Source organism: Balaenoptera borealis (assembly GCF_965194805.1).
Source record: "Balaenoptera borealis genome assembly, chromosome: X".
In the NCBI taxonomy this organism is placed as follows: Eukaryota; Metazoa; Chordata; class Mammalia; order Artiodactyla; family Balaenopteridae; genus Balaenoptera; species Balaenoptera borealis.
In genome coordinates this window covers 83279411-83306147 of record NC_138881.1, presented here as the reverse complement: position 1 = coordinate 83306147, position 26737 = coordinate 83279411, and the positions used below count along the sequence as shown (strand labels likewise).

The 26737-nt window shown below is 37.7% G+C and overlaps 1 protein-coding gene across 6 annotated transcripts in view; it reads right to left on the bottom strand.

Moving 5' to 3' along the window:
- DIAPH2 (diaphanous related formin 2) overlaps nucleotides 1–26737 on the bottom strand; it is an 860940-nt gene that overhangs the window by 193979 nt on the left and 640224 nt on the right. The window contains exon 26 of one of the 6 annotated variants that reach the window (XM_082377063.1): nucleotides 1900–14867. The exons of the other annotated variants lie outside the window; for them this stretch is intronic. Coding sequence (XP_082233189.1) covers nucleotides 14793–14867 — 75 coding nt within the window. The 3' untranslated portion in view covers nucleotides 1900–14792. Of the gene's footprint in view, nucleotides 1–1899; nucleotides 14868–26737 lie in introns of those variants that run through there. 6 annotated transcript variants of the gene reach the window in all.

Below are 26737 nucleotides of genomic sequence, written 5' to 3'. Positions count from 1 at the left end.
TCATCCTGGAAAACTGTCTGAGTTCCTCAAAATGCTAAACATAGAGTTATAATATGACACAACAATTCCACTCCTAGGTATATATCCAAGACAAAAGAAAACACGTGTTCACACAAAAACTTGTACAAGAATGTTCATTAGCAGCATCATTTCTAATAGCCAATAAGTGGAAACAACCCAAATGTCCACCAACTGATAAATGGATAAACAAAATGTGGTACATATATATCCATATGATGGAATATTATTCAAGCATAAAAAGAAAAAAGTACTGATACATGCCACAACATGGATGAACCTTAAAATATTACGCTCAGTTAAAGAAGACACAAAAGGCCACATATGGTTATGATTCCGTTTATATATAATGTCCAGAATAGGTAAATCCATGGAGACAAAGTAGATTAGTGGTTGCCAGGGGAAGGAGGAGAGGGGAATGCAGAGTGACTGCTAATGAGAATGGGGTTTCTTTCTGGGCATGATGAAAATGTTCTGGAATTATGTAGTGGTGATGGTTGCAGAACCTTATGAACATATTAAAAACCACTGAATTGTATACTGCAAAATGGTGAATTTTATGATATGTAAATTATATCTCAATAAAAATTAATACAATTTTAAAAAGTAGATGTTTGAAAAAGGCAGGATTGAAATAAAATTGTAACTTAGAATAAAAAGACAATGTGCAAAAAGCAACATACATTCAGGCTCTGATATTAACAAGTTGCATGATCTTTGGTAAGTAACATGAGAGGAGGTGAGTAGCAGAGGAGAGAAGGGAGGTTAATGCTTGTGTACATTTTATTATCAGTCAAATCTCTGATCTAGTAAACAATCAACAAACATCTGGGTGTGAGGCAGGAGGTAGCTGGGCCACCCCCTGCAACCCAGGGGAAGCAATTGGAGATTCGTTCTCTGTGGACCGATACTCCAAGATGAGAATAGCAGGACAATTGAGAGAGGAGGCTGGGCCCTGCCCAGCTAGAAGATAGGAGACCACATTTTTCTCATTCTCAAAGTCAAGGAAACCTTCCCAACTAGAAAGCTCCTTGGAGGTCAAAAAGGGAGGGGGCGCCACCCCATAGTAAGTGGTGCCAACTACCCACAGGCCTCTTCGGTAGAATCCATCTTGGCTGAGAGACGCGTGCGCACACAGGGGAGGATCCTGAGCCAAATAGGGACTCTGAACCAGGCAAATCAAAAGGATTGGCCAAAGGAAACCCGACCTCAATCTCTGGCCGGGAACCGAAAGCCTGCTTCAAGCCGCTGCAGGCCGAGGCTACCTGAGATCAGGTGCACTCTTCCATTATCAATCTAATGGGCTATTTAGCTGCTGAGTGCTGTCATTTATTATGAAGATGGAAAAAACTGGTAACTTGCGTTTGTATTTCTTCCTTGTTCTGATAATAACAGCTAGTGTTTAATGGAAATTTATTATGTGCCAGGTGTTTTAAGTAAATAACTTCAAATATTTATAGAAAACCTAGTATTTGTTCTCATTTTACAGATGCTGAAACTTAGGTTGAGGTAGGTTAAGTGAGATGCCCAAGGCTACACAGCTACTTAAGTACCAGAAGCACATATGTTCACTCACATTACCATGATGCCTTCCAAGTAGAGTTGTCAGATAAAAAACAGGACACTCAGTTAAACTTGAATTTAGATAAACCGTGAATCATTTTTTTTAGTGTAAGTATATCCTATTCAATACTTGGCATATACTTACACTAAAAAATTTCATGCGATATGTGGGACACATTGATACTAAAAATTATTCATTATCCATACAATACTTGGGATATATTTATGTTAAAAAAATCATGTAATATTTGGGACACATTGCTAACAAAAGATTTTTTCATGGTTTATCTAAATTCAAATTTAACTGGGCATTCAGTATTTTTATGTGATAAATTTGGCAATCCTATTCCCAAGACTGTTGATTTTTTATAAGCATTCTTTTATAGACTAAGATTATGTAATGAAGACAGTAGAATAATTATAAAAACACAAAAAAGCCCAAATCTAAACTATATTTTGAGAACAGAAATGTTGATATAGATCACTGATAAGCATTATGTGATTCATGGACTTGAATCATACTATTTCTGTAGCATTCTTCACATTTCATTCCTTTTTCTTTCTTAAAAATAGAGTAAAACTAAAAAAATAGTTTATATAAAAATCTAAACTAATGCAATTTGGGGTAGAAGAAAATCAGTCAACAATATCACTGAATCGCTAGTAGAGAAATTTGGCATATGTGAATAGGTTAAATTTCTATATGAAAGGTAGACTTGCAACTGGCACTACTAAAACACCATGAATGTAAAACTATAAACAATGAAACAGACCAAGTAATAGGTTCATCAGTTCACACCTTAAATGTTTTAGGAATAAATTTAACTACAAAACAATCACACAATTTGAAATGGCATGTGCAATCCCGAAGAGACCGAAACGGAAGAGGAAAATAATTTCTGTGGTTTGGCATTAATAGAAATGAATGAATGCATCTACAAAGGCATATATTTTTCAAGCAACACAGACTGTGGAGTAAGATTTAGTTCTGATATCACCAATTCTGTCTTCATGAAGAGGCCTCATGAAGGCCTAAAAAGAACATCCTATTCCTCTTGGTGGTTTCACTCTTTGACTCTGGCTTTAGGAAATTAGGGATGGGAAACACATGCCTGTTTACTTTTCTCTCCTTAAGAAATAAATTTAAAAAGAGAAAGGGAAATCTTAACTATGGTTTCATATCAACAACCTTTAGTTTTACCAGAGAGCAAGATAGGAAATTTCAAGACTTTGTTTAACTCTCTAAAAAATGTGAAAGCTGATGGGGAGAGAACCCTTTTGAGGGATGGGATGTATTCTTTTCACCCTAATTCCTATAAAACAAAACCCAAATGATTAAAAGAATAAAAGCAACAGGAGCAAATTTGAGCTCAGAATTTTTTTAAAAAAATACTTTAAATAATTGACTGTGGTTAACAACACTGTATATTTGTTGAGCCTCACTAAACATTTTAAAATGCTAACTCCTCTACTTCACCATGATTCTCAAGTAAGCATCAATCATTATTTCTTAGCGTTGGGAATGCCAGCTGATTAGATTCTGTCAATGTATAGAACTGTGTTCTGCTAAAAGGATGCTGCTAATTGAGAAAGTTTTTTGGTAGTAACCTCATACAAGATAAGAAATGTTTACAGAAAAAGAAGTCTGTTTTACTGGCGTATCTGTTTTTCAAGAGTCAGGAAAAAGCACAGAAGGAGCAAAATGTAACAAAAATTGTCTCTAGGATTTACTGCAAAATGTATTCACTAACCTCATTTTAAGTCTCTCACTAATTGTAAGACTCTATTGCCTTACTGAAAAATATGAATAAATTACAAATCTTATTTCCCTTGTTGTGCATAATTAACAAATGAGACCTATGGACTAAAAATGTCATATGCAAAAAAAAAAAAAAAAAGTTCATGTAAATGCTAAGACCTCTCATATATTCCAACTAAGCTTTCCGAAATGGATGAAACTGGTTTCGAAAATTCCAAGGGGCTCAGATGCCAGCTTCTTTCATGTCAGGTCTACACAAACCCAGCATCTTCCAACCTCGTGATATTTAAAAACAAAAACCACCTCCCACCAAGACCCTTTCCTTACTCCCATTGCCTTCAATGGCTTTTTATCCCAGTGCTGACTTCAGAAGCACTTTGCGAGCACTGTGATCTCACTGGAAGCCGAAGTATATTTGAGGGATGGAGAAGTGGAGCAATTAGGAAGAAAAATGGATCTTGGAGTCACCTTAACCTGGTTTCATATCCAAACTCCCATCACTTATCCTAAAAGCTGTGTGACCTTGAACAAGTTAGTTACTTCATTTCTCTGAGCTTTAGTTTCCACATCTGTAGAATGGAGACACTACTACTGAAATAGCTTGGTTGTTAAATAGATTAAGGGAAATAATGTTTATATAAAACACTGAAGATGATGCCTGGTACAGAGAAATGCTCAATACATGATGGCAGTGATTATTATGTGTAAAAGAAACATCTGAAAGTTTAAACACTAAGCACACATGACCTCATGTGTTTTCAATAGTTTATTCTGCACAACCCCCTCCCTCTTTTTTGGAAGACATGAGGATGCGACCCAGGACTAGAAATGTAGCATCTTGACACCATCTACCCTCATAAGCATACTGAACATAATTTATAACTGTACCATATTATTGGCACCTAAGGTAATTTTAAAAATCCATATATATCACCATCACTTGGCACTCATGAAAAAAAAACCTAGAAATTTATTCTTTTCTCTTTTGAGTTTTGGATCATCCTGGGTACCTGTGTGAATACACTTGTCAAGATTGTGATTCATTTCAGTATCGGAAGCTGTGTTAGAAGAGAGTCACATAACCTTAAAAGAATGTATTGGAAATATCCTGGTGAACAAATTGGCAACATTGGTGCCAGAGGCACACTGTGATCATGCCCCTGAGTGTTTCTTCATACATCAGGGATATTAGAAGGATTCGCAGATGATACTGAGTCAAATCATTTGGCAACAATATAAAGAAACCTGATACGTATTATATTGAAAATTTTTTACACACTAAATGTGAGTCACCGAGAGATTATTCTTTAATGAAAACTCAATGAAAAAGGTGAAATTCTCTCCACACCTTTTATCTTGAACTGTCCTAGGACCTGATCCTCTTTTAGCTTTAATTCAAACAGTGCTTTTGGAACTTTCTTTTACCTTCTTTCTGTTTTATGCTAACCTTTTTAGAATTTGAAATTGTTTCTCTTAATCACCTCTTTTAAAGTAACATAGAACACTTAAAATTTAAATCAAAGAAGTGCTGACCTGGATACTGTACATTTCTATCTTTCTTAGATAGGTATGATGATTCTAAGGCTCCATTTTTTAATGCATCTTGTTGATAAGATTTCTAAAGTTTCCTGACCCAGGAATTTTATGCCCAGAGTAAAAATAATGGGAAAGAGCCCTATTTATTTTGTTCCTCTCAAATCAGGACCCATAATCCAAACATTCTGAGTAGAGCAGCATACCCTTGTGAACACAGGATGGCCTTTAGGAGCTGAGAGATCCGGTTTAAATCTTAGCTGCTTAGCGGCCATCATGCTTTATCACTTTGGGTCACTTACTTAACTGTGTTAAGCCTGCTCTGCTGATCTACAAAATAACTGTACTTCACAGTGTTGGTCTGTGATTTAATGTGATATTGCATCGAAAGCAATTAAGCACAGTGCCTGGCACATAGAAAAAGTATGCAGTAAATGGGCTGGTTATTATTATTATATAATTCCACAGTTGGGCAGTACCAATTCAGGATCTGCACTCCATTTCCTCTAGCCCAGGAGCAGGCTCACATATGCTCATGTGCACTGGGGAGAAGGAAGACTCCTTTTTGATATGGAAATCTTACAATATCAGTTAAAACTATGAAGAAATGAAACACACAATCTCTCTCAGACCCCAAACCTTTGAACAGATGACAGAAGTTGCCTTCTTGAGCCATGAGAAAAAAGATATAGATAGAATGAACGATAAGTTTTGGGGGAAAATTCTGGGGTTTATATACTGTATTTGACAAATCTAAGAAACAAAAACATCATAGAACACTTTGCTATGTAGACTAATAATGAAATGCACGCATCGTCTTACTTAAGGTTCAACACACCTTATGAGATTGTGGCAAAAACAGAGGGATGAAGTTTCCTGGGGGAAGGCAGTGGATTTTTTTTTTTTTTTTCTGTTATTGTTTGTTGTTTAACATCTGGAGTTAGTTCTGTCATCTCCCTGAGAAAATGAAGCACATACTCTCATGCCATTTGATGTGGAAATAAGTTTGCTTTTCTTTCTTTTGTGAGTATTTATCTCAGAATGTCACATTCACTTGGTCTGCTTAAAGGAGAATTAGTCTACACTCAGTCTTCTACCCCAGGCCTCGCGAAACTTTCTTAAACTTTCCCCATCTGACCCATAGGAGGCTGCTGGTTCTGCTGGAAAACCATCTACCGGAGGATTTCAAAGAGAAGAGAAGATGAACATTATAACCTTTTTGCTGGTTGGGGTTCTCATTTAATTCCAGGCATAACAGGAGGCAAAAAAGGTAGAGATGGAAAGGTGGTCCAGACCAGTGAACTAGGGCTAGAGCAGCAATGTCCTTTCCTTGTCCCAGAGATGTGCTGAGCATGACGATGAAAAGGAAAGGCAATTCTATGTATGATGCCTTTTCATCATTTTCCAAAAAAATTTTCTTTAGCAAAATTCTCCTTCCTTCCCATTTACTCTGCTTCATATAGGTAGATACCTACCACATTCTTTGCTTGAATTGTTCTTGCTGCTAGACATTTCTGCAATTTGCTGCACTTGCCTGTAACCAAGGGTAAGGGTTACTGGGAAACACAGATCCCAATATATGTTACCACCACTGATGTGTAACTTGGGCCGAGGTCCCTATTTGTTAGTACAAGTGGGTGAAAATCCTAAAGAATACCAAAGGTCATAGTAAATCTGGACTCATCTACTCTTCCAGGTCTTTGTCAGTCCCATTTGAGAATGATCATGGCAGGTTACAAATGGGAAGAGACAATGTCAGCCGAGATGAATTTTTCAGCATTTGAACAAAGAACTGAACTACCAGATGATTAGAGAAAAACCTACATAAGATGGTAGCAGTGGTTTGGGCACAAATTTTATGGCTTTCCATTAAAAAAAGGAAAGAATCCTACTCTTTAATTAACATCAAACAACTTTAGATGTTCCTTTTCTCTAGTTTCACTGTGTTTAGAGGGCATGTTGGATTGAAGGAGTCATGACAAATGCTCAGGGCAAAGAATTTTCAGCTGCAGCAACCACACTGAGAGTCAGTACCTTTGAAGACTCTATCAGCACCGTAATACTGCTGAACTTTTTTTCTTTCCCAGATATTTCCACTTATTACGGTGCAAGCGACCTATAAAATTCCTCTTATGCAAGATCTCATGAATACTTCATCAACCAGTCAACTGTGATTGTAACTGAGAAGTCTAACTTTCTCACTGGGGTAATTGAAACCTTGATTAGCTTGCTCGAGTGCTTAGGTGTCTCAGTAATAGACACCGAACATATGTACTGATACTGTAGTTAGATGGAGATTTAAGTTGTGCTCACTAACCTAAGTAACTATGGTATGAATCACAGAGATATAGGCTACATAACCAAATCAAACAAAATAGATATGTTCTGCCCTCTTAGATTCCAGAGATGCTATGTTCCTTCCTTCCTCGACTACACTGCCCTCTCCCACCCTTAATTTTTACCTTCCCCTAAAGCTCTGTCCTCAGCTCATTCTCCGTCCTTCCTTCCTCCTCCTTTCTCTCAGTCTGTTTGTCAGAGAATCCATCTATTCCTACTCAGAGTTGGAGAAAAAAAGCCCTTCCAACAGCCTACAAGGCCTGACATGATCTGGTCCCCCCACTACTTGTCCTGGGTCATTCTGTTCTATCCCCGCTGGTCAACTTCCCTCAGAGACTTTCCACTTGTGTTCTCTCTGCGCTCAGACAGGGCTACCGAGTCTCTGCTTCAATGTCTCCTAATCAGTGAGGACTTCCCTGACGACCTTACCTAGAATAATCCCTAATGAACTTCCTAGCTCCATTCTTCCCTACTGTAGTCTTCCTAACATAAAAGGTCAAAACCTAGTTAAACTTCAGATACGCTTCTCATTTTCTAAGAACTGGAAGCTGGAGTTCGTCGATTTACATAATAATAGTTTTCAGCCTGGGAATTCTCAAAACATGAAATTACCCAGAACCTCTCTACACATAATTCCCTACACATCTCATATTTCTTTATTGTGGAAAATCGGAGTGGCCTTGAAATAAGCATGACCCGCCTTCGAATGGTGGGTTTCTTTCCTAATCATCCAAAGGTTGTGGTTCACTGACCTCTACATTTATTTTCTTAAAAATGCCAATGCTTAGTGTTTCTGAGGGCTGAAATCCATGACATTTGTCACAGGGACATAGCGCCACACTCTGCAGCGAAAGTTCACTTGTGTAGAGATGAGTGTTTACATAGAGCCTCCAAGGTTAAAAGAAAACATGTTTTCTAACTTTGAAAAGGAGATCTTTGTTTTGAATGAGATATTTGCATGATCCACACACATTCATAACACACAGCTTTGCCAGTGATCTTTTGGTTTAAGACCAAACCGTCTCAGGTTCAGGAGGAAAGTTTAGATGAAAAGTTCCTTGAGTTTATTTGTATAAATGACTCCCTCTTGGCAGAGGGGAGACTCATAGAAGAAACTGATCTGCTGCAGGAGAGGAAGCCAGTTAAGTGAATTCCGGGATATGTTCACTAAAGCAGCCCTCTCTTGTATTCAGCACAACCAGCTTACTGTTCAGCCTCCTTAGGAAACAAATAAAAAATTAATGCATCTTTCACATGCTGTACATATCAGGAGGTTTGACAGACAAACAGATCTTTGCACACTAGTGTGGTCGTGAAGAGAATCTCAAAGGTAAATTATTCAAAATGAGAAGAAGGAAGAAAAGAAGACTGTTATGTGCAAATCTCCTTGTATATTAAACTTGCAGTTGGTTACAAAGCGGTCATGCACCGATAATGAAGGCTGGATGTAATCCCCAAGGCCTTCTTTTAAAATTTGCCTTACAACTGCAAAAACATGGGATCTGAAGTTGGAGGAAAAATTGCCTCTCCCGTCGCAGTCCATTAGAATGCTGAACTCTGATTAGCTAGAAGTTAATCGACAATCTGGAGCATGGAAGAGGTTTTCAAATGCTGCAAGTTTCTGCAGACGTATTTTTCTTAGTAGATATTGGAGTATCCCTCTTTCCATCTGGGAAAGAAAAACAATTGAGTTTGACATGCCTCTATGGACCTCGACTTGATTAAAATCTACGAAGCGCTTTGGGCGCCTATAGGAAGTTAATCTATAACTTAAAAAAAAATTCTATTTTGAACCAAAGGAACAAAATAAAATTCTGAAGTGACTGATAAGATATTTTAATGGGAAAGCATCTTGGGGAGGGGTGGGTGGGGGGAAAGGGCAAAACAAGTGGTATGTTACAGCTCCGAGAGCTGAGTTTACTGCCTTATTACTGTCACCATCTTAGAAGATGCAAGAGGCAGCACAATCAATTAGGTTTTTGATGAGACCAATTTGGGTGGGTTGAAAAGCACCTTGGAGACCTGGAAAAGAATATCAGATTACCTTGACAAGTAGAAATATACACTCAGAACAGGAAAGACCCTCAAGAAATGTGCTCCAGTCCTCTGCCTGTGAATAGGGTTCAATGACCTCCTGCAGGAACCTATGCTGATACTTAATCACTTCTAAAGGGAAATACTTCCTGACGTCTAATTAAAAGCTGTCAGTTTCTTAAGCCCATATCTTGTCTATTGGCTGCTGAGAAATAGAAACCTGGTCAATATCTTCCTTAAAAAATTCATCAGGGAGGTATAAGGTGTCCCTAGGAAGCACTGTGGTGCCTGAGTCCCACAAAAGTAAAGCTGATCCTCAAATGCAATGTGGGGCAATTTCTGACTTTGTAGGTTAAATGCTGGGAGGAGGGATGGGGTAAGAGAGGCCCTTAGGAAAATTAGTTTGGACTCCAAATTAAGCCGCTCAACATCATTTTCTAAAATAACAAGTCTCTCATACAGAGTCCTCTCTATAAATTTAATAATGTTTAGGTTTTCCCCTGGGTCTTCTCTCCTTGTTGGACATTATTTTTTAAATTATAGGTTTCTCCATCCTCATATGTATGTCTCTCCCACCCCCAAAAATGAACCAAGCTGGGAAAAAAATACCCTAAAAGATGGGCTAACCAATATCTAGAGTAAGGCTATTCCCAGTTTTCCACGCTCTAATTCTCGCAACACATCATAGCATTTGTTTTGTAACATTTTAAGATGCAACTGTAAACTTGTAAGATTGGTTCCAATATATCTGTTGAAACCAGGAATCCCATCCTTCAAATGGCCACCTTGGGAAGCCATAAACTTATTTTGGTGAGGACCATTACTCTGTGATTGAAACTCCTCTTTCAGAATTGAGCTCTGAATCAAATAAAATCACTCTCATTATTTTAGATCCGCAATATTTTTGACCAGAGATTTTGTTACCCAGTTCGACCATACATCTTATTCATAAAACTTGGCTCGATATCACTTTTGGCTGATTTCAAAAATCAAATCTACCCTCAAATTGCAAAGACTTAGTACCCCTGAAAAGATCTAAAGCACAGGCCACATAACCCTTAGGACAAATCTAAAACAGGCATTTTCAAAATATTTTGGGAAACGTCATTATCTTTCTTTTTTTTTTTTTATAAATTTATTTATTTATTTGTTTTTATTTTTGGCTGTGTTGGGTCCTCGTTGCTGTGCGCGGGCTTTCTCTAGTTGCGGCAAGCAGGGTCTACTCTTCATTGCGGTGCGCGGGCTTCTCATTGTCGTGGCTTCTCTTGTTGTGGAGCGTGGGTTCTAGGCACGCGGGCTTCAGTAGTTGTGGCACGTGGGCTCAGCAGTTGTGGCTCGCAGGCTCTAGAGTGCAGGTTCAGTAGTTGTGGCACATGGGCTTAGTTGCTCCGTGGCATGTGGGATCTTCCCAGGCCAGGGATGGAACCCGTGTCCCCTGCACTGGCAGGCGGATTCTTAAGCACTGCGCCACCAGGGAAGCCCTGTCATTTTCTTTCAATTAAGATAACAATGTGGGTAAAATTCCTTTGACTCTACACATTTCTGGTTTGTCTTTAAAAAATAGTCATACCTCATATACTGCTGATTCACGATTAGTACTCTAACACTAAGAATCAAAAACCTTTTTCTAGTGAATTTATGCATGTTCTTGTGTCTATGCTGTCTGCTTGATGCCCTTAATTATTTTCTATTTGACTAATTCCTAACTGAACTTATTTCTGAGGGAAGATACACATCAAAAAAATGTTCATATATATATATTAAATTTGCATATACATATTAAAATTTATATATATATATATAAATTTTAATGAAGTGTTAGAAATTCCTCTGGGCTTATTGCCATTGATAATTTTTCTGTCCTTTTGGTGATGGGAAAGACAGGGAAAGGAAGAAAAGGCCCAGGAAGCAAAAAAGCTAAGGCAAATGGAGCCTTATTTGCACCCAGTGACTTGTACCTTCTCTGAGAAGCAGGAAACTTTCATTGAGTAACTACCATGTAGGGGGATCAGCGAAAGTATCACAGACAAGGCTCCTGTGCTTCTGGCACTTCGGGGTCATCCAAAGAAGCACTAGAGTGTTAGTCCTCTTTCAGTCAATCTCCTAGACTGTCAGTTGAAATAGTATTCTAGAGCCTAGAGTCTAGATCCTCTTTTTTTTTTTCAGTCATCATTGAGAATAAATGTCACATGGGAGGGAATCAAATTCTTTGCGAATAAAGATTCTGTCTTGGACTAACAAGGCACCAATTCTTTCACAGTAGTAAACGAAAATGGTTTTGCTCAATTTACTTTTCACAAAGACATCTTGATTGCCAGTCAGAACTCTGTGCTCTTCTAAGAAGAAAGTGATTGTTTGATGAGTTGTTGTCCCACTTTCCAGGATACTGACAGAAAGATGGCCTTCCAGTAATTATGGGGTAGCACCTTTCCCTTTATTGATGTCTGAACAATCAGGGTAATTTTCATACATAGAGAAACATATATAACACTAAACAATGACTGGAAGCCAAGCAACACAAATAAAAAAAGGAAAGCTGATGAGGCACAGAAAAGCATGGCAAGACGGCCCCTAGAGGTCACAGCGGTCCTGCAGTGAACCTGACACTTCCATGCTGTATTGTTGGTAAGGGAAATGTCATTTTCATTAAGTAGAAGAGAGAGAGCATACCTCTAAACCTCTCTTCCCTCAGATTAAATTGGAGACCCCAAGGACTGCTTCCCTAACCATCACGTCAAGATACGCTCATCCTTTTTCATATATGTTAATATATGTTAAATATGTAACATGGATTCAGATAACCAAAGATTTCCTTTATGTACATTTGCTTCAGTCTTGGCTTAGTTTAACAGCATCTGAAAGGGCAGGCGCTGTGTTGGTTTAGTTTGCTTCATGTATGATATATTCAGATAAGCACTCAAGTATAAGCTGAACAGAGCATCTAATACAAAGGCGGCATGTAATAAGTATTTCTTAATTAATGAAGACAGTGATGATTAATTTAGTGTAAATACTAGCTTAGCACGTGTGATAACAACATTCTGACTTAGGTTTATCTCTTTTGACAGTTTGGCCTTTTTTAAAGAGCTGTGCTTAATTTATGGGAGGAACAACTCTAAGGGCAGAGGCAGATTCACCATGAAGCTAAATGAAGCAAGGGCATCAGTACCCCTCACTTGCATGGGGTGGGGGAGGGGCGCTGGCAACGTGTTCACCTGCCCATGTGTTTTTGTGAAGTTTGCAAAAGAAAAATATTTTCATATTCTTTTTCCTAAATGGATCATCCCAATTTATATAAACTCAGACCTCACAAATCTGGATCTTCCTTTGTTTAAGGGATATATAAAAACCTGAGGAGAACTCTAATGAAGAATAAGGGAAATGCTGAAAGTTTGGGAAATGCCAAACCACGAACCAAAAAAAGATGGATAACTAAGCTCAGGGAAGACAGGATTAAGGGATATAACTCTATCTATCCGTGGACACGGATATAACTCTATCCATGGAAGTGGATATTTATTTAAAGGACAAAGCTTATCTGATATCTTCCAGGTTTCCAGAAGCAGAATAACAGTGCCTGCGTTTGAACTTTAAGAAGAGAAACTCTGTTTGAGAATTAAAAAGAATTTTATAGTAAGAATGGCAAAGCAGTGGAACCAAGTCAAGTTATGAACCTGCTTTCTCTAAAAACCTATTTGAAGAATAGCTATTTAGCTGCTAAAAGGCTCTGGAAAACATGCCAGGAGCCTGAGTTACGAGATAAACCCACGGGGAATTCCTCACTTTCTATTCTAGGATATTTCGGCTCTAGAAGTATGTATGTCTGAGTCAGTAGTTCATAAAACGGGAAAAATAACATGAATATCTTGTTATTCAACCCCTTGAATCTGGGGTTGCTATAGCCAGAAAGAGTTGATCTGTGAAAATACCTGAAAATTAAATTAGAGTGTGGATCACTTCACAATTGGGTTTGGATAGGATAGAGGGCAGGACCAGGGTATCCTGCTTTAAGATTCTCTTTTCAAAACTAGAAATAATAAGGACATTGTTACATGGTGGTGATTGTATTCTGGGAAGCAAGCCATTCCATCTGTATATGCACATTGCAGCTACATTCCACAATGTAAAACCCATCCCACTTGTGATTATATCCTTGATCATGACCTAGATTTGGCCAAATATCACTGCTTCCTTACTGATGGAAATATCCTTGTCTTACTATGCTAATGATCTACTGCCCTCTCCTTTACCTCCTTCCTCCCTGGATACTATGCCATTATTTATAGAGGAGTTTTCTGGCTTCATCATGAATCTTCTGCTTAAGTTGCCTTATTTATTGGTATAGAGGGATTTTGCCATTAGGCCTGACATGTTGGACAAATAACTTACTAGGGGATTTAGGGAGTTTACAGACACACTGGATTTTATTTCCTGTACAAAGCTTTGCAATAATAAACGTTGTATTTTAGATTTGACTTCTTTCAGTGTGAACTTCTGTATAATGCCTTTCTGACTCACAGATACTCTACTACAATGAAATCTCAATGTTACTTTCTACATACTGTGCATGTTTATGCTTAAGTACTATAAAGGTAAAATACAACACTATGATATATTTAAGAAATTTAACATGACTAAATTTTATCCTGTAAAACTTAACGACTATTTTTCTTCTTTTAAAATGCAGCAACTCCCCTAAATAAAAGTTTTATTCCCTTCAAAGGGTTTTTGAAGATGGCAAGACTTAGAGAAGGTAGAAAGATCAGGTGTATGTTTGAAAAATAGTCCTTCTGTAATGATTTTTACCATAAACAGAAAAACATCCTAGAGACATAAGCAGGGGAGTAGCTGGCCATGGATAAATAATGAAGATTTAAGGGGTCACAGTCAGTCATAAGGGAACAGTAAATCACAAAGTAATGCTGACAAATGAGAGGCTGGATACTAGAATGTACAAATAAAACAGTAAACACGAGGTACTTCCTGTGCCTTTGGATAGCTCACTCAAGAGTTATATGTACGTGGAAAATATAGGTCACTTTGGGATTTCACAATGATGAGTGATGGGGTGAATGTAGATAAGTTTAAGTACTTCAGTCAAATATTTGCTGTATCAATGTTGATGAAGAGTCAAAAGAATCATTAAAATAATGAAAGGTTTTGGAAAAACTGGCCAAGGAAGGCCAGGGGAAGGGGAAGGAGACAGCTAGAGGGCTTTGAAGCATTTAATACAAAAGACATTTATTATTAGATGTCTAGCACACAAGGAGCACGATCGCCAGTTACAAATATGGTTACGGATCAATAAATATCTGCTGGTGACTATGTGCCACACACTCTGCTGTGTGACAAAAATCACAGACAGGTGAGATACATTTATTCCAGAGGAACTCACAGCATAAAGGAGAAAGCAGGTCTGCACACCACCAATTATAATGAACGCAGTGTGACATCACACTAACCACGTGATGGAAGCATACAAACTAGGGAGTGATGAATTCTCCTTGGAGTTGAGGAGGAGAGATTAGGAAAGATGTAATGGAGAAAGTCACCACTGAACGGAGTCCTGAAGGAAGAAAACGATTTCACCAGGTGAAAGGACGATGGCGCACATGATGGCATTCTAAGCAGAGGAAAAGAAGAGTGGTTGGGGGCGAATTAGACTGTCAAGGGTTTCCAAGTGATAGTTTAGACTTTACTGTCACCCGTGGGCGGCCACTAAAGGTCTGAGAAGATGGGTCTCCCAGTGAGACCTAGGTTTTATCATTATTTTTTAAATTTTTAAAATTGAAGTATAGTTGATTTACAGTGTTGTGTTAATTACTGCTGTACAGCAAAGTGACTCAGTTAAACATATATATACATTCTTTTTCATATTCTTTTCCATTATGGTTTATACAGGACATTGAATATAGTTTCCTGTGCTATACAGTAGGACCTTGTTGTTTATCCATTCTATATATACCAGTTTGCATCTGCTAATCCCAAACTCCCACTCCATCCCTCTCCCACCCGCCTCCCCCTTGGCAACCACCAGTCTTTTCTCTATGTCCCTGATTGTGTTTCTGTTTCATAGACAGGTTCATTTGTGTCATATTTTAGATTCCACATATAAGTGATATCATATGGCATTTGTCTTTCTCCTTCTGACTTACTTCACTTAGTATAATAATCTCTAATTGCATCCATGTCGCTGCAAATGGGAGACCTAGGTCTTAGAAAGAAATATCTTGCAGTGGTATAAAGATGGTTTGGAGGGTACTAAGTCTGAAGTCAGGATGACTGAAAAGATTACTGCAGGGGAGAGACAACAAATACCAAAACTAGGGCAGTTGAAGTGACTGTGATTCAGACAGAATCAACATGAACTGGGGGTTGAATAGATGTGAATGGTGGCAGAGAAGAAGATATCAAGTCGTATAATTAACCAAAACAGAGAATATGTTTATTTAATTAACAGAAGCAGAGAATATGTTTATTTAATTAACCAAAACAGAGAATATGTTCATTAATTAGTTATATAATTAACCAAAACAGGAAATTGGGAATAGATGTAATGAGTTCCATTCTGAATATGCTGAGTTTGAGACAGTTGTGGGAAATCTAGTTAGAGACACCCAACAGACAATAAACTTGAGGCTAGAGCTGAAGAATAAGATCACAACTCAAGAAAGAGTAGAAACCGTGAGAATAGATATGAACTGTTCAGGAAAAATTATGCAGGACAAAGGGTAGACCCTTGGTAATGCTCACATTTAAGATTGAAGGACGGGGATCCAAAGGAATAGACTGTGGAGATATTCCTACTGAAAGTCAAAACCAAGAAATCCTGCCCACGTTATGACAAAGGATTGTTCTACTGATCGGGATACGTGTGTATCATAGTATAAGGCAGAGTAGGGGGAAAATCAGGAGTATAAAGCATATATTGTATATCTAATCTACTATAGGCACTAAAAAGACACAGAAGTACAGTATCTTTTGCCTCCAGGGATACAGAAGTAAGTTCAGGACTATCGGCTAAGCAAGACTTGGGTCTCACTAAGGCTTGGGTCACTCCCAGCAGTATCCTGCTGAGCATGCAAGATGAGGGCAGCAGTTCTGCCTCAGGGGCAATATATAAAGACATGAATGTCACCTGGAAAGGAAAGGGGAAATCAACAGTCCAGTTGATACCACATCTCTTCTAGTGAAACTCCTAATTCCCATCTTCTCTAAAAGCTAACCCCTCTTAAGGAGGGACTGCATTTGAAAGTTAAAACACAAGAGACTGTATCTGTTTTCTGTGATTTCCCTAGCAGAATCTCACCTCCACCCCCTTGTTTGCATGTGCTATATTAAGGGTCAGCAAGCTTTTTCTGTAAAGGGCCAGATGGTAAATATTTTCAGCCTTGTGGGTCATATGGACCCTGTCTCAAAGACTCAGCACCACCGTTGCCATCATAGAGTGAAAGCAGCCACAGACAATACAGAAACAAAGGAGCTTGGCTGTGAGCCAACACAACTTTATTTATAAAAGCAGAGGGCAGGCTGGGTTTGGCCCCTGGGTCATAGACTGCTGATCCCTGATCTATAGCACGGGGGAAGCCAATACCAGAGGATGCCAATCTGAAAAACACAGACCATAGAGCTGGATTATGAGACCAAAACAGACAATTTGAGTTGTGGAATGTCCTTGATGGGGAGAAAAAAATCCTAGACCTAGAAAGATTAGGCAGCCACTTACATGATGTTCTTTCAGAGGTACAAGCAAGGCTGCCTTTCTCCCCAACATTTCCTCTATCAGCTAGCCATGCTGCAAGAAGTTCTTGACAGCAGAATTGCTCTGCCAGATTAAGGCACTGTCCTGAATTTAAAGGGCATGCATGTAGTGGAGAATTGAGTGACACAGTGCTGCATTAGTTTATCAGATCAATTAGCTGACAGCTGGCAGAGAACAAGGACCAGGGCAAAAAGAATCCAGGATGAACTCAATGTCTTTGTAAGTTCCTTAGAATTTTTCACTTTTTTGGCACTAAAAGTATGCTTTTACTGTACTACATGCTTTGCTATACATCCCATCTTTTGTCAGAGCTCCTGTCTGCTTCTAGGTAAAGATCTCTGTTTGCATAGCCTCCATAGTTCAGATGACAAGGTTATAATTATTTAATTGAAATGATAAAGCCCTTGGGAAGACTCTTTCTCTCAAGGGGGGCAGAATTCATTTTTATTTCTCCTATACCACATAAGGATACACAACTTATGAAATAGTTAGGGTTTGTATAAAAAAAATCATCTAATTGTGACTAGTGAAGTCTTCTAAACAAGAAAACTCAGTGATTCCTATACTTACAGAAAAAGTTATAGTGCTAAAATCTAAGTCTTAATTTAAAATATTGATTGTACAAGGAACTTTAATGCTGAAACCTGTCAGCCATTGCCATGTGGCTTTCCCATTTGGCACATTTTTTTTTCTTTCCATTGCGTTTATTATGTTGTAACACATAATTTTCCTAATAATAATGTTTATAGTTTATTATCTCGCTTTCCCCACTACAAGTCAAATTTCATGAGGGCAGAAATTTTAGTAAACTAAAAAGTGCCAGTAGCTAGAACAGTATCTTTAATTCAGTGGGAACTCAGTAAATATTTGCTGAATGAATGAATGAGAAAAAGCAAGCAAGCAAGCTGGAAAAGCAGAGCTGTCTTGTATCAGCATATTCCAGCTAAAGACAGAAAACAAACAAAGAAGGGTACCTTGGAAATAAACAAATAATCTTTTCTATTTAAAGTTCTATTCCCCAAGATTCTTTTTTAAACTATTTAAATGAACCCAAGTGTGCATTTCACAAAAACATCTCCTTCATTTGTATTTTGCGAATTTGCAACTTTTGGCAATTCAAACAATGCTGAGCAGCAATGTACTTTTGGGTTGTCTATTTTATAGATACTTTCCAGGCACTTACAAAAATATTCGAGCAGCAATATCTACATACATAAGCAGTTATAGTTACAGTAATAGTTATAAATTAATTTGCCCTATGCATTAAAGCCTGTGGCCTAAAGGATTATCTAAAACTTATTTGGCCTAAATAATGCTCAAATGTAATAAAAATGTATTTCTATGAAAATATTATATGCTTTAGACTTTTAATATAGTATGAAAGAACAACTACATAATTATGATGTATTAAAGAAGCTTAATCTGAAATTGATTTTTTATTTATAAATCTTGTATTTTAAACTAAGGAGCAAGTACTTGGGCAAATACTTTCTTAGAGATGTCATCTGATGAAGGAGAATGGCTTGTAACACTAAAAATAATTAATCTTCAAAATAAAGTTTCCAGGTTGTAAGGGACATCAACCCATATCTCCCATCTGGAGATTACAATTGGTCATGACAGTTATATTTATTATTTCATCCACATTTTAGCTGATCATCTGTCTTGCTCTTCCGAATCACTGTGGCTTTATTTGTCTCTAATGTACATGAAGCTTGTTTCTTCTTCTTCTAGACCAAAGACAACTGAGCAAAAACAAATTCTACACTATTCCAAACTATACTGTCTCCATATAAACAAGTTTGGCTCTTTTATGCACTATTAGTGAAATCTGAAAAAAATAAATGACTTCAACTAAACCATCATAGTGAGTAATCCACTAATTTGAACACAGAATTTATAAGATCTTGAAGAATAATAGACTTTTAACATCTTCCAATTCAAAATGCCAGGATTTAAACGAATGACTGGTCTATTCCCTGGCTTTTCGGGAATACCATACAATCTCTGATTTGCCTAAAAGTCCTATCAAGAAAATCAGGACATTCTGATTATTGTGAGACCAAACACTTGCAGAAAATAAAATCAAAACAGTTATATGAGCAAAAATAGAAACTGTTTCATCATCAGGATTATAACATGTTTTAGATCTAAAAAAAAAAAAAAGGGCTTCAAAGACTGTATTCTATGACTTTGAAATTTGATTCAAGGAGAGAATGAGAGGAAACAAAAGGAAAACATATATATATATTTAATATATAAATATATTTATATAAATGTATTTATATAAATATAGATAGATATATTTAGAAGGATATTTGGTCTGACTTCAAATCATACTATTACTTTTGTGAAAGGTTTCTGTGATTAAATTACAACCCCTTATAAAATTAACAGTTTGTATTTGTTAACTAAAAGACAGCCTAGCTGAGGTAAATAATGGTTCTTAAATCAAAATGTACAGCAGAGACAAGTAGCAGAAGGCTTATGAAGCACTAGTGTGAATGGGCCCAACTGGCAATTCACCAATTACCAATTGCCACAGGCAAGTTTAATGAGGGTATTATGTAAAAACAAAAAGAGAAAGCAAGATTACACCGGTCTATTTACAGGTAACTTCCAATAGTCAATGATGGTTAGCATGGCACCAAAGACCAGGTATTTTGAAAAAGGCATCATGAAATGAGCTAATTAATATGTTAAATCACAACTGAAGGGATAACCAATGGCACTATACACTAAATGCTGATGATCATATACATACAGGCATAAGCTGCTAGGAAGTACAAGTAAGTATACACTTAGGGCTTAAACTTTCACAAGACTTTTTATTATTATTATTTTAAGAAAAATATATTCACAATTTAAATACATATGTACTTGCACAGACAAATGTCTGGAAGAATATATGACAAGCTATTAATATTATCTCTGGGTAGTAGGATTTCAGTTAATATTTTTTTTCTTTTTTGCCTATGGTTTCTAATTTTCCTACAATTAACATGCATGATTTAAAAATTTTACAAGTCATATGAACCAGAACATCTTTCAATGATACAGAAAATATTAGTAATTAAAACAATACTTTACAGTGATCAAGTCAATAATTGAAATTATTGTTAATATATTAAATTGATGTGACAAATAGATGCATTATTAATTTATCTAGTACAAATTCTGCTTATTAATTTGAGTCACCTTGCATGGTCTTCCAAATGAAAATTAAAAAAAAAAAATCTTTAGCAGATAACCCTAAAGCCGGGTTTCTCAATCTTGCCAAGGATTATTTCTTTGTTGTGAGGGACCATCCTGTACATTGTAGGATATTTAGCGGCATCCCAGGCTTCATCCACTAGATGCTAGCAGCACTTCCTCCTTGTTTGTGACAACCAAAAATGTCTCTAGACCTTGCCTAATGTCTCCTGGGAGGCAAGATCATCCCTGGATAAGACCCACTGCCCCAAACACCAGACAAGTCAGTCTTTAAGTAACTGATTTTGCCCTAGATAATCTGCATCAATTAGCCTATTGCTCAGGCCGGCTGTCAGTCATAAGAAGTAATTGAAGCTTGGTTACTGCTTGTCCAACCATATGATAGATAACCTTTAGATCATAATAACTACCTGAAAGCTGCTTCCCTGGAAATGAAATAGTTGTGTTTCCACTTTGAACTCAGCATGGAAAACTAGGAAATATACATGTTTACCACTATACATAAACACCAACTCAGTTGGGGAATAACAAAAAAAGGAAGGACTTCTTTAAATGTGAAAGGCTGCAGTACACATGTCTCTTCTTTGAAGCCTTCCTTAAATCAGACAGAACAAATGCCTCTCTCCTCTGCTTTCTCACAAGCCCTTTGTATATATGTATCATTTTATTATTAGAATTTGTTCCTTTGACAGCCTTTTCCACTAGAATGTGAGCTCTGGACAGCCAAAAATTTGATTTTCTTCATCTTTGATTGTTTGGTTCATTCATTATTAAATTAATTCATTGAGTTAATATAACTCAATGAGTATATATGTGTGTGTGTGTGTGTGTGTGTGTGTGTGTGTGTGTGTATATATATATGTGTGTGTGTGGGTGTATACACCCACACCCACACACACACACACACACACACACATATCCTTAGTGATTAGCCTACCCATGGTAGGCTAATTATAGTGCTGGTCTCTGAGGATATGGAGATGAACACATTACAGGGTAAAATATGCTAGGATGGAGGTACGAAAGTACCCAGAAGTGATATCTAGGCTAAAGTTGGAGCAGTAGGGAGGGCTTCTTAGATGAAGTGACTTGAACAAGTTGTTAAAGCAACTGGAGAGGAAGTGGGGGGAGGAGAAGAAGAGGGAGGAGACATATTGGGCAAAAGGAGCTCCGTGGGCAGGGTTCCAGGGAGAGTCCTGCCTCCTACTGCCTCGTACAGGGACTAGGGCATGTTTTCTGATAAACAAATGAGGATGAAGCAGAATGAAGAAAAACAGCAAGCTGAGAGGGTGATACCAGTAGCATTAACCTCTGGAATCTTCCTGCTCAGGTTTTAACAGGCAGGCTTTGATAACAATCAATAGCTTTGGCCAATCTCAGGGCCACTGGAAAAGGTCAGCTCATATATTTTCCCGCTTATCTTATAACTTTCCTGCTAGTGAAACCGAGCAGGACCCTGTGGGCCTCCTGGGCAGGAAAGTCTTTCTGTGTCCCCTGTTTCTTGTTTGTAGAGAATAGACTCCAGCCTCCGTGACCTTCCTTGAGTTCCAAATGGCAGGTTCAAACAGTTACTAATCAGGGAAGGGAGGGGATGCAGAGACAAGGGAGGGGCAGCCAAGAAACAGTAGTGCAGCCTTGGGGCACGGTCCTGGTTCCGCCTCAAGGGATACACATAACAATATCTTTGAGCTCTTCCTCAGTACTAAAACTCCCAACAAATGGAAGATGAACTGCTTGATGAAGCATTCTTCACTCCAGAGAGAAGGTCATAGTTTGATAACCTCAAGAACCACAGCTCATCAGGAGACCACGGGAGGCCAGATTAAAGGAATGCAGACCCTGCACATACCCTGATACTTACTAGCAACCCTGCCCTTGAACCATTGCTATTAAACTCCTCACCAAACTCCCCTGGGTTGGGACACACAGTTTTGAGGGGCATGAGCCTGCTGTGTCCCCCTTTGCCTGGCAAAGCAATAAAGCTATTCTTCTCTACTTCACCCAAAACTCTGTCTCCAAAATTCGATCCAGCACCACTGCACAGAGGCCGAGTTTCAGCATCACTTCCAGGTGTTTGGATATAATTCAATAATAACTTATTTATGGGGAACACTTCCTTGAAAAATTCTATGTGAGGTGTTATTGCTAGAACTAAAGATATTTCATTTTGTTTCCTGGTTCTAGTTATTACTAGACTTTAATGAGAAAAGTAGGCATTGAACTGATTTTGTTAATATTTTCAGTGTTAGCTATTATGTTGTCTTAGATTTCTAAAGGGCAATATCCAGCTTGCCATAAACAATTCTGATAACTTTGAGAAATATCTTTAGAAACATTTATGATATCCTAAATTTTTATAATATTAATCTAAAATGTGTACCCATTTAAAAACCATTTATACCAGTAGGCATTTTTCTCATGTTGGGGAATGTGGGTTTTCTTTAAACCATGGATGCCATTATTACATATTCCTTTAGTTCCTTATGATATAATATTTAGCTTTTTAATACAAGGAACAATCATATCAGAAAAATAGGACATCTACTTCTGGCCCAAAGTAAACAGTCAAACAGAATACAACAGTTGATAGGTGACATCGTTTTCTAAAGAAGAATTCAATGATGTCTGCATAATACAGTAAAGTCTGCTCTCCGGCACAGCTGGGGAATGAAGTATTCTGGTCAAATATTCTGCTTAATAGAGTTACCATGTATTTTACATGGATTGCCTATTTTCAAAGAGTTGCAATAGCTCAAAATAAACCTAAGGTTATGTAGCCAGGGTGGTCCCATCTGAGCTCAAAGGGAATTATCTGGGTGTGTGTGATTAAATAGGGGGAGCTGGTGGGCCCTTAGGGCTCTATCTGCATGAAAGGATTTATGCTGGTACTTTATTTATCCTTGCCTTCTAGGAAAAGGAAGATACCTGCCTAGGTGCCTGAACAAAAGGGAGGAAGAAGGGCAATGGAGGGGATTATGGTTTTAGGATCCCCTTTAGGTCTCTAGGACTTCAAAAAAAAACTTTTAAGCCTCCAAGGAGAAAGGGATCAGAAGAGACGAGAAATAAACTTTTTAAGAAGGGTCTCAGGAAGCGTGGCTACGTCTGCACTGAGCATAACCCCACACTCAAGGACTGCAAGGATTGATGGCAAAATTGGAGCAGCAGGAGACTGCAACCTTGGCCCGGATGTGGCCATTATCATTGAGGGCAACTCAAGCAGCTTTGCCAGCAAAAGGCATTCAGCAGAGTGAGAGCTGCAGGAGGACAGAAAGGGCAGGACTTTGTCTATTTTGTTTAATGCTATATCCTCATCACCCTAGAACAGGAGGCACTCAAATATGTGTGGGCAAATGTCAAGTGGTGACTATAGATGACACATGTTTGAGCCCATATGAGATGACTCCAGATGTACTTGTGGGAGTGGAGACTTTGCAGAGAGCTTGAGTCCTGCCAGTGGGGGTAAAGAAGAGATAATCTGGGATATCTGGATTATTGTTACTAGTGTAAACATCTGAATTCACAGGTGATGAGACAGTTAGCTTACAAATAAAACTATATTATTTCAAGAGGCACATCAGGGTCTTTGCTGTTTCTCAAGGGCATCTTCATAATATTAATTACCATTTTATTGGCAAAGCAAATATGCTTTTGCTTTCAACTTTGCAATCAACTTTTGAGGCATCTAGTAGAGATTTTGGATGATGGAATTCTAGATAATAGAGTTTATATTACTGATTAAGACTTCTTTGTTCAAGAACATATTTGGTTTCTAACATAAGTCCACCATTTTTACAATACTGTACTACAGTTTCCTTTAAATGTCAAGTGCTTTGTGAATTGAAGGCTTAAAAATGTTTCAAAATAACTTAGTGTTCTTGGATCAGGGATTATATACACAGTCTTTTTATGCAAAAATTCATCCTCATTTCTTTAAAGGCAAATTGCCTTTAATGAATGAATAAAATGTTCTATATATTATCAATTTAGCCTTTGAGTGCAGATGCAGATGCTCACCTTGCTTTCCAATTATAGTTTAGATTTAGACATGATTGAGTCCTTGTAAAGAGGAAGATGGCTTGAGGAAAATGAGAGCTTCTCAAAATTAAGTATCTCCATAAGCCAAAATGGCTACAAGGAGCTTTCAGATAAGGTTAGATTTTAAAAGAACAATTACTTAAGACAGAAGGAAGAACATCCCTAACTGAGAATTAAGATAAGAGTGACCTTGGTTGTCATAACTCCCGATGCCACACTGGCTAGGGAGCAATTAACACAAGATGACAATCACACATTTGCCTCCAGGCCTTCATTTACTGAGCCTTCGATACTGTGCTCACAAAGTTTCTCTCTGTTGTAAGAGGCTCAGGTCCTCTTAGGCACTTCCTGCTGTTTTGTTCTGCTGCCTCCACTGTCAATACTTGACTTTTCCCAGTCTGGAAGGAGAGTTCAAGTGATTATGGCTTATTCAGCCAACCTTAGGATGGTCTGGGCTTTAAGTAATCTTAGTTCTTTTGATTTTGTAAACCACATTAATTTGCAACAGTTTAGATTTTATCCTGAGGACACAAGTCATTAAAGAATCATAAGCCAGGAAAGTAACATTATTTTGTTTGTTTGGTTTTTTAAGTTTTACTCTGACTATAATGTGGGGAATGGATTCGAAGTTAGAAATGGTAAGAGAAGTAGGCAGAGAGACCAGTCAGGACATCATTGTAATTAATAGTCCAGCTGAGAGATGGCGGGGGCCCAGAACTAAAGTAGCGTCAGTGGGCTTGGAGAGAAATGGGTGAAGTCCAAAAATATTTAGGAGGTAGAAGCAACAAGACTGAACAATGGCATAAAACGCCATGATTTATAGATATCACTTAGCCTCCTAACACTTAGCCGTTTTAATGCTCACCTAAGAGCAGCTGAAAAATTGTTAAAGTCTTGATTTTTAAAAAAATTCTTAAAGTTTAGTTATCAAATGAACAGTAGCAAACACTTATTTTGTTGAGGGGAAATCTGCTAGCCTGATTAATAGTAATGGTAACATTTTCTTCTTAAGTTAGGCCAATGGATCTAATAATCCTATAAAGCCTTGTTCCTCTATTTCTAGTATATAAGATATAGAATGAGGACGCTCACACAACAAATATTTATTGAGTGCCTGGGTAACAGATTGTTCTTTAAAAAACAAATCAAAAACACACAGAAGCAGCAGGAAACTGACAGATTTAAAAGAGGAAAGAAATATTTTCTATAATTTATTTGGAGCTATGAAAGTTATTGAAGTATAATACTTGCCTCAAACACTTTCCCAACAGCTGAAATTAATTTTTATGCCTAAGGAAGATGCTGCATGGTGGTGAAACACACAAGGTTCACTGATTTTGAACATTCTATTCCAAATATCTCGAAAGAAAAAAGACTGTGCAGTCAACTATTTGAGCTACTCGAATGACTGAAGCATAAAGGAGGATAAGCAAAAGAGATGTTTTGATATTATGTAAATCTGGAATTTTTCTTCTACAAAATATTCAACTTAAATTTAGGGATTATTAATTAACCTTGCCTATATTATAAGCAGTTTTTAAAACTCTCCTGCTCTCAGAGAAGCTAACTAGAGAGTCTTAATTCTGAATTTAGAAATGTTTCCAATTACATATATCTTCATGACAATATATAGGACATTCAACTGAACATCTTCAATATCCTTATTAGTTGAGTAATATGTAATATGAATGATATGAATAATTTATAGAGCAGCATCTCATAGAGATTGCCCAATTTTGCTTTCATTCATTTGAATGTGATTATTTTGAAAAAGGTCTTAATCCATAATGTCAACCCTTTTTGTTTATTTCCATTTGCCCCATCTTTTAGAGGTTATCTCTTTTAGGAAGATTTTTTTGGTATCTGTATTTTGTTTATGCTACATATGCCAAATAGATCTCCCAAGATGAAACTCTGAGTTCATTTGGAAGTAATTTTTGGTAGCACATGAATCAGAACTCTTATTTTCTTCTCAGCACTACTGGTATTTTATTGCTTCCATCTATAGTCCAATATGCTTTTAAGCGCCAAGAACCCTGAGGCCAAACACACAAAGCACTAAGAAAATGGGAACTTGTGGCGATGACAACTTTTGTCTCTCTTTCACGGTTCTTCCCTCCCCTGGGAGAGTGAAATCACCTTAAGCTCACTATGAAACAGGGACATGGTGAGCATAGATGATTGACTGAAGTTGGTGATGTTGATTTAGGAGTCTTCGGCTTATAGGTCAGGTGTAAAACTCTTAAACTTACTTGTCAAAGTCAGCTTGTCAAAGTCCTATGGATTTTTCCAGACTGCCTAAATGTCACTTTCCCTATGAAGGCTTCTCTGGCCAGCTCAGGCAGGGTTAGGCAGTCTCTCTTTTGTATTACTATAGCACCCTGACATATTCCTACGGCAGCACTTATCAAACTATATTGCATTTGTCCGTCGCCCTCCACTCATGGATAGAAACCATTCTCTTCCTTTTGTCTCTGGACTAA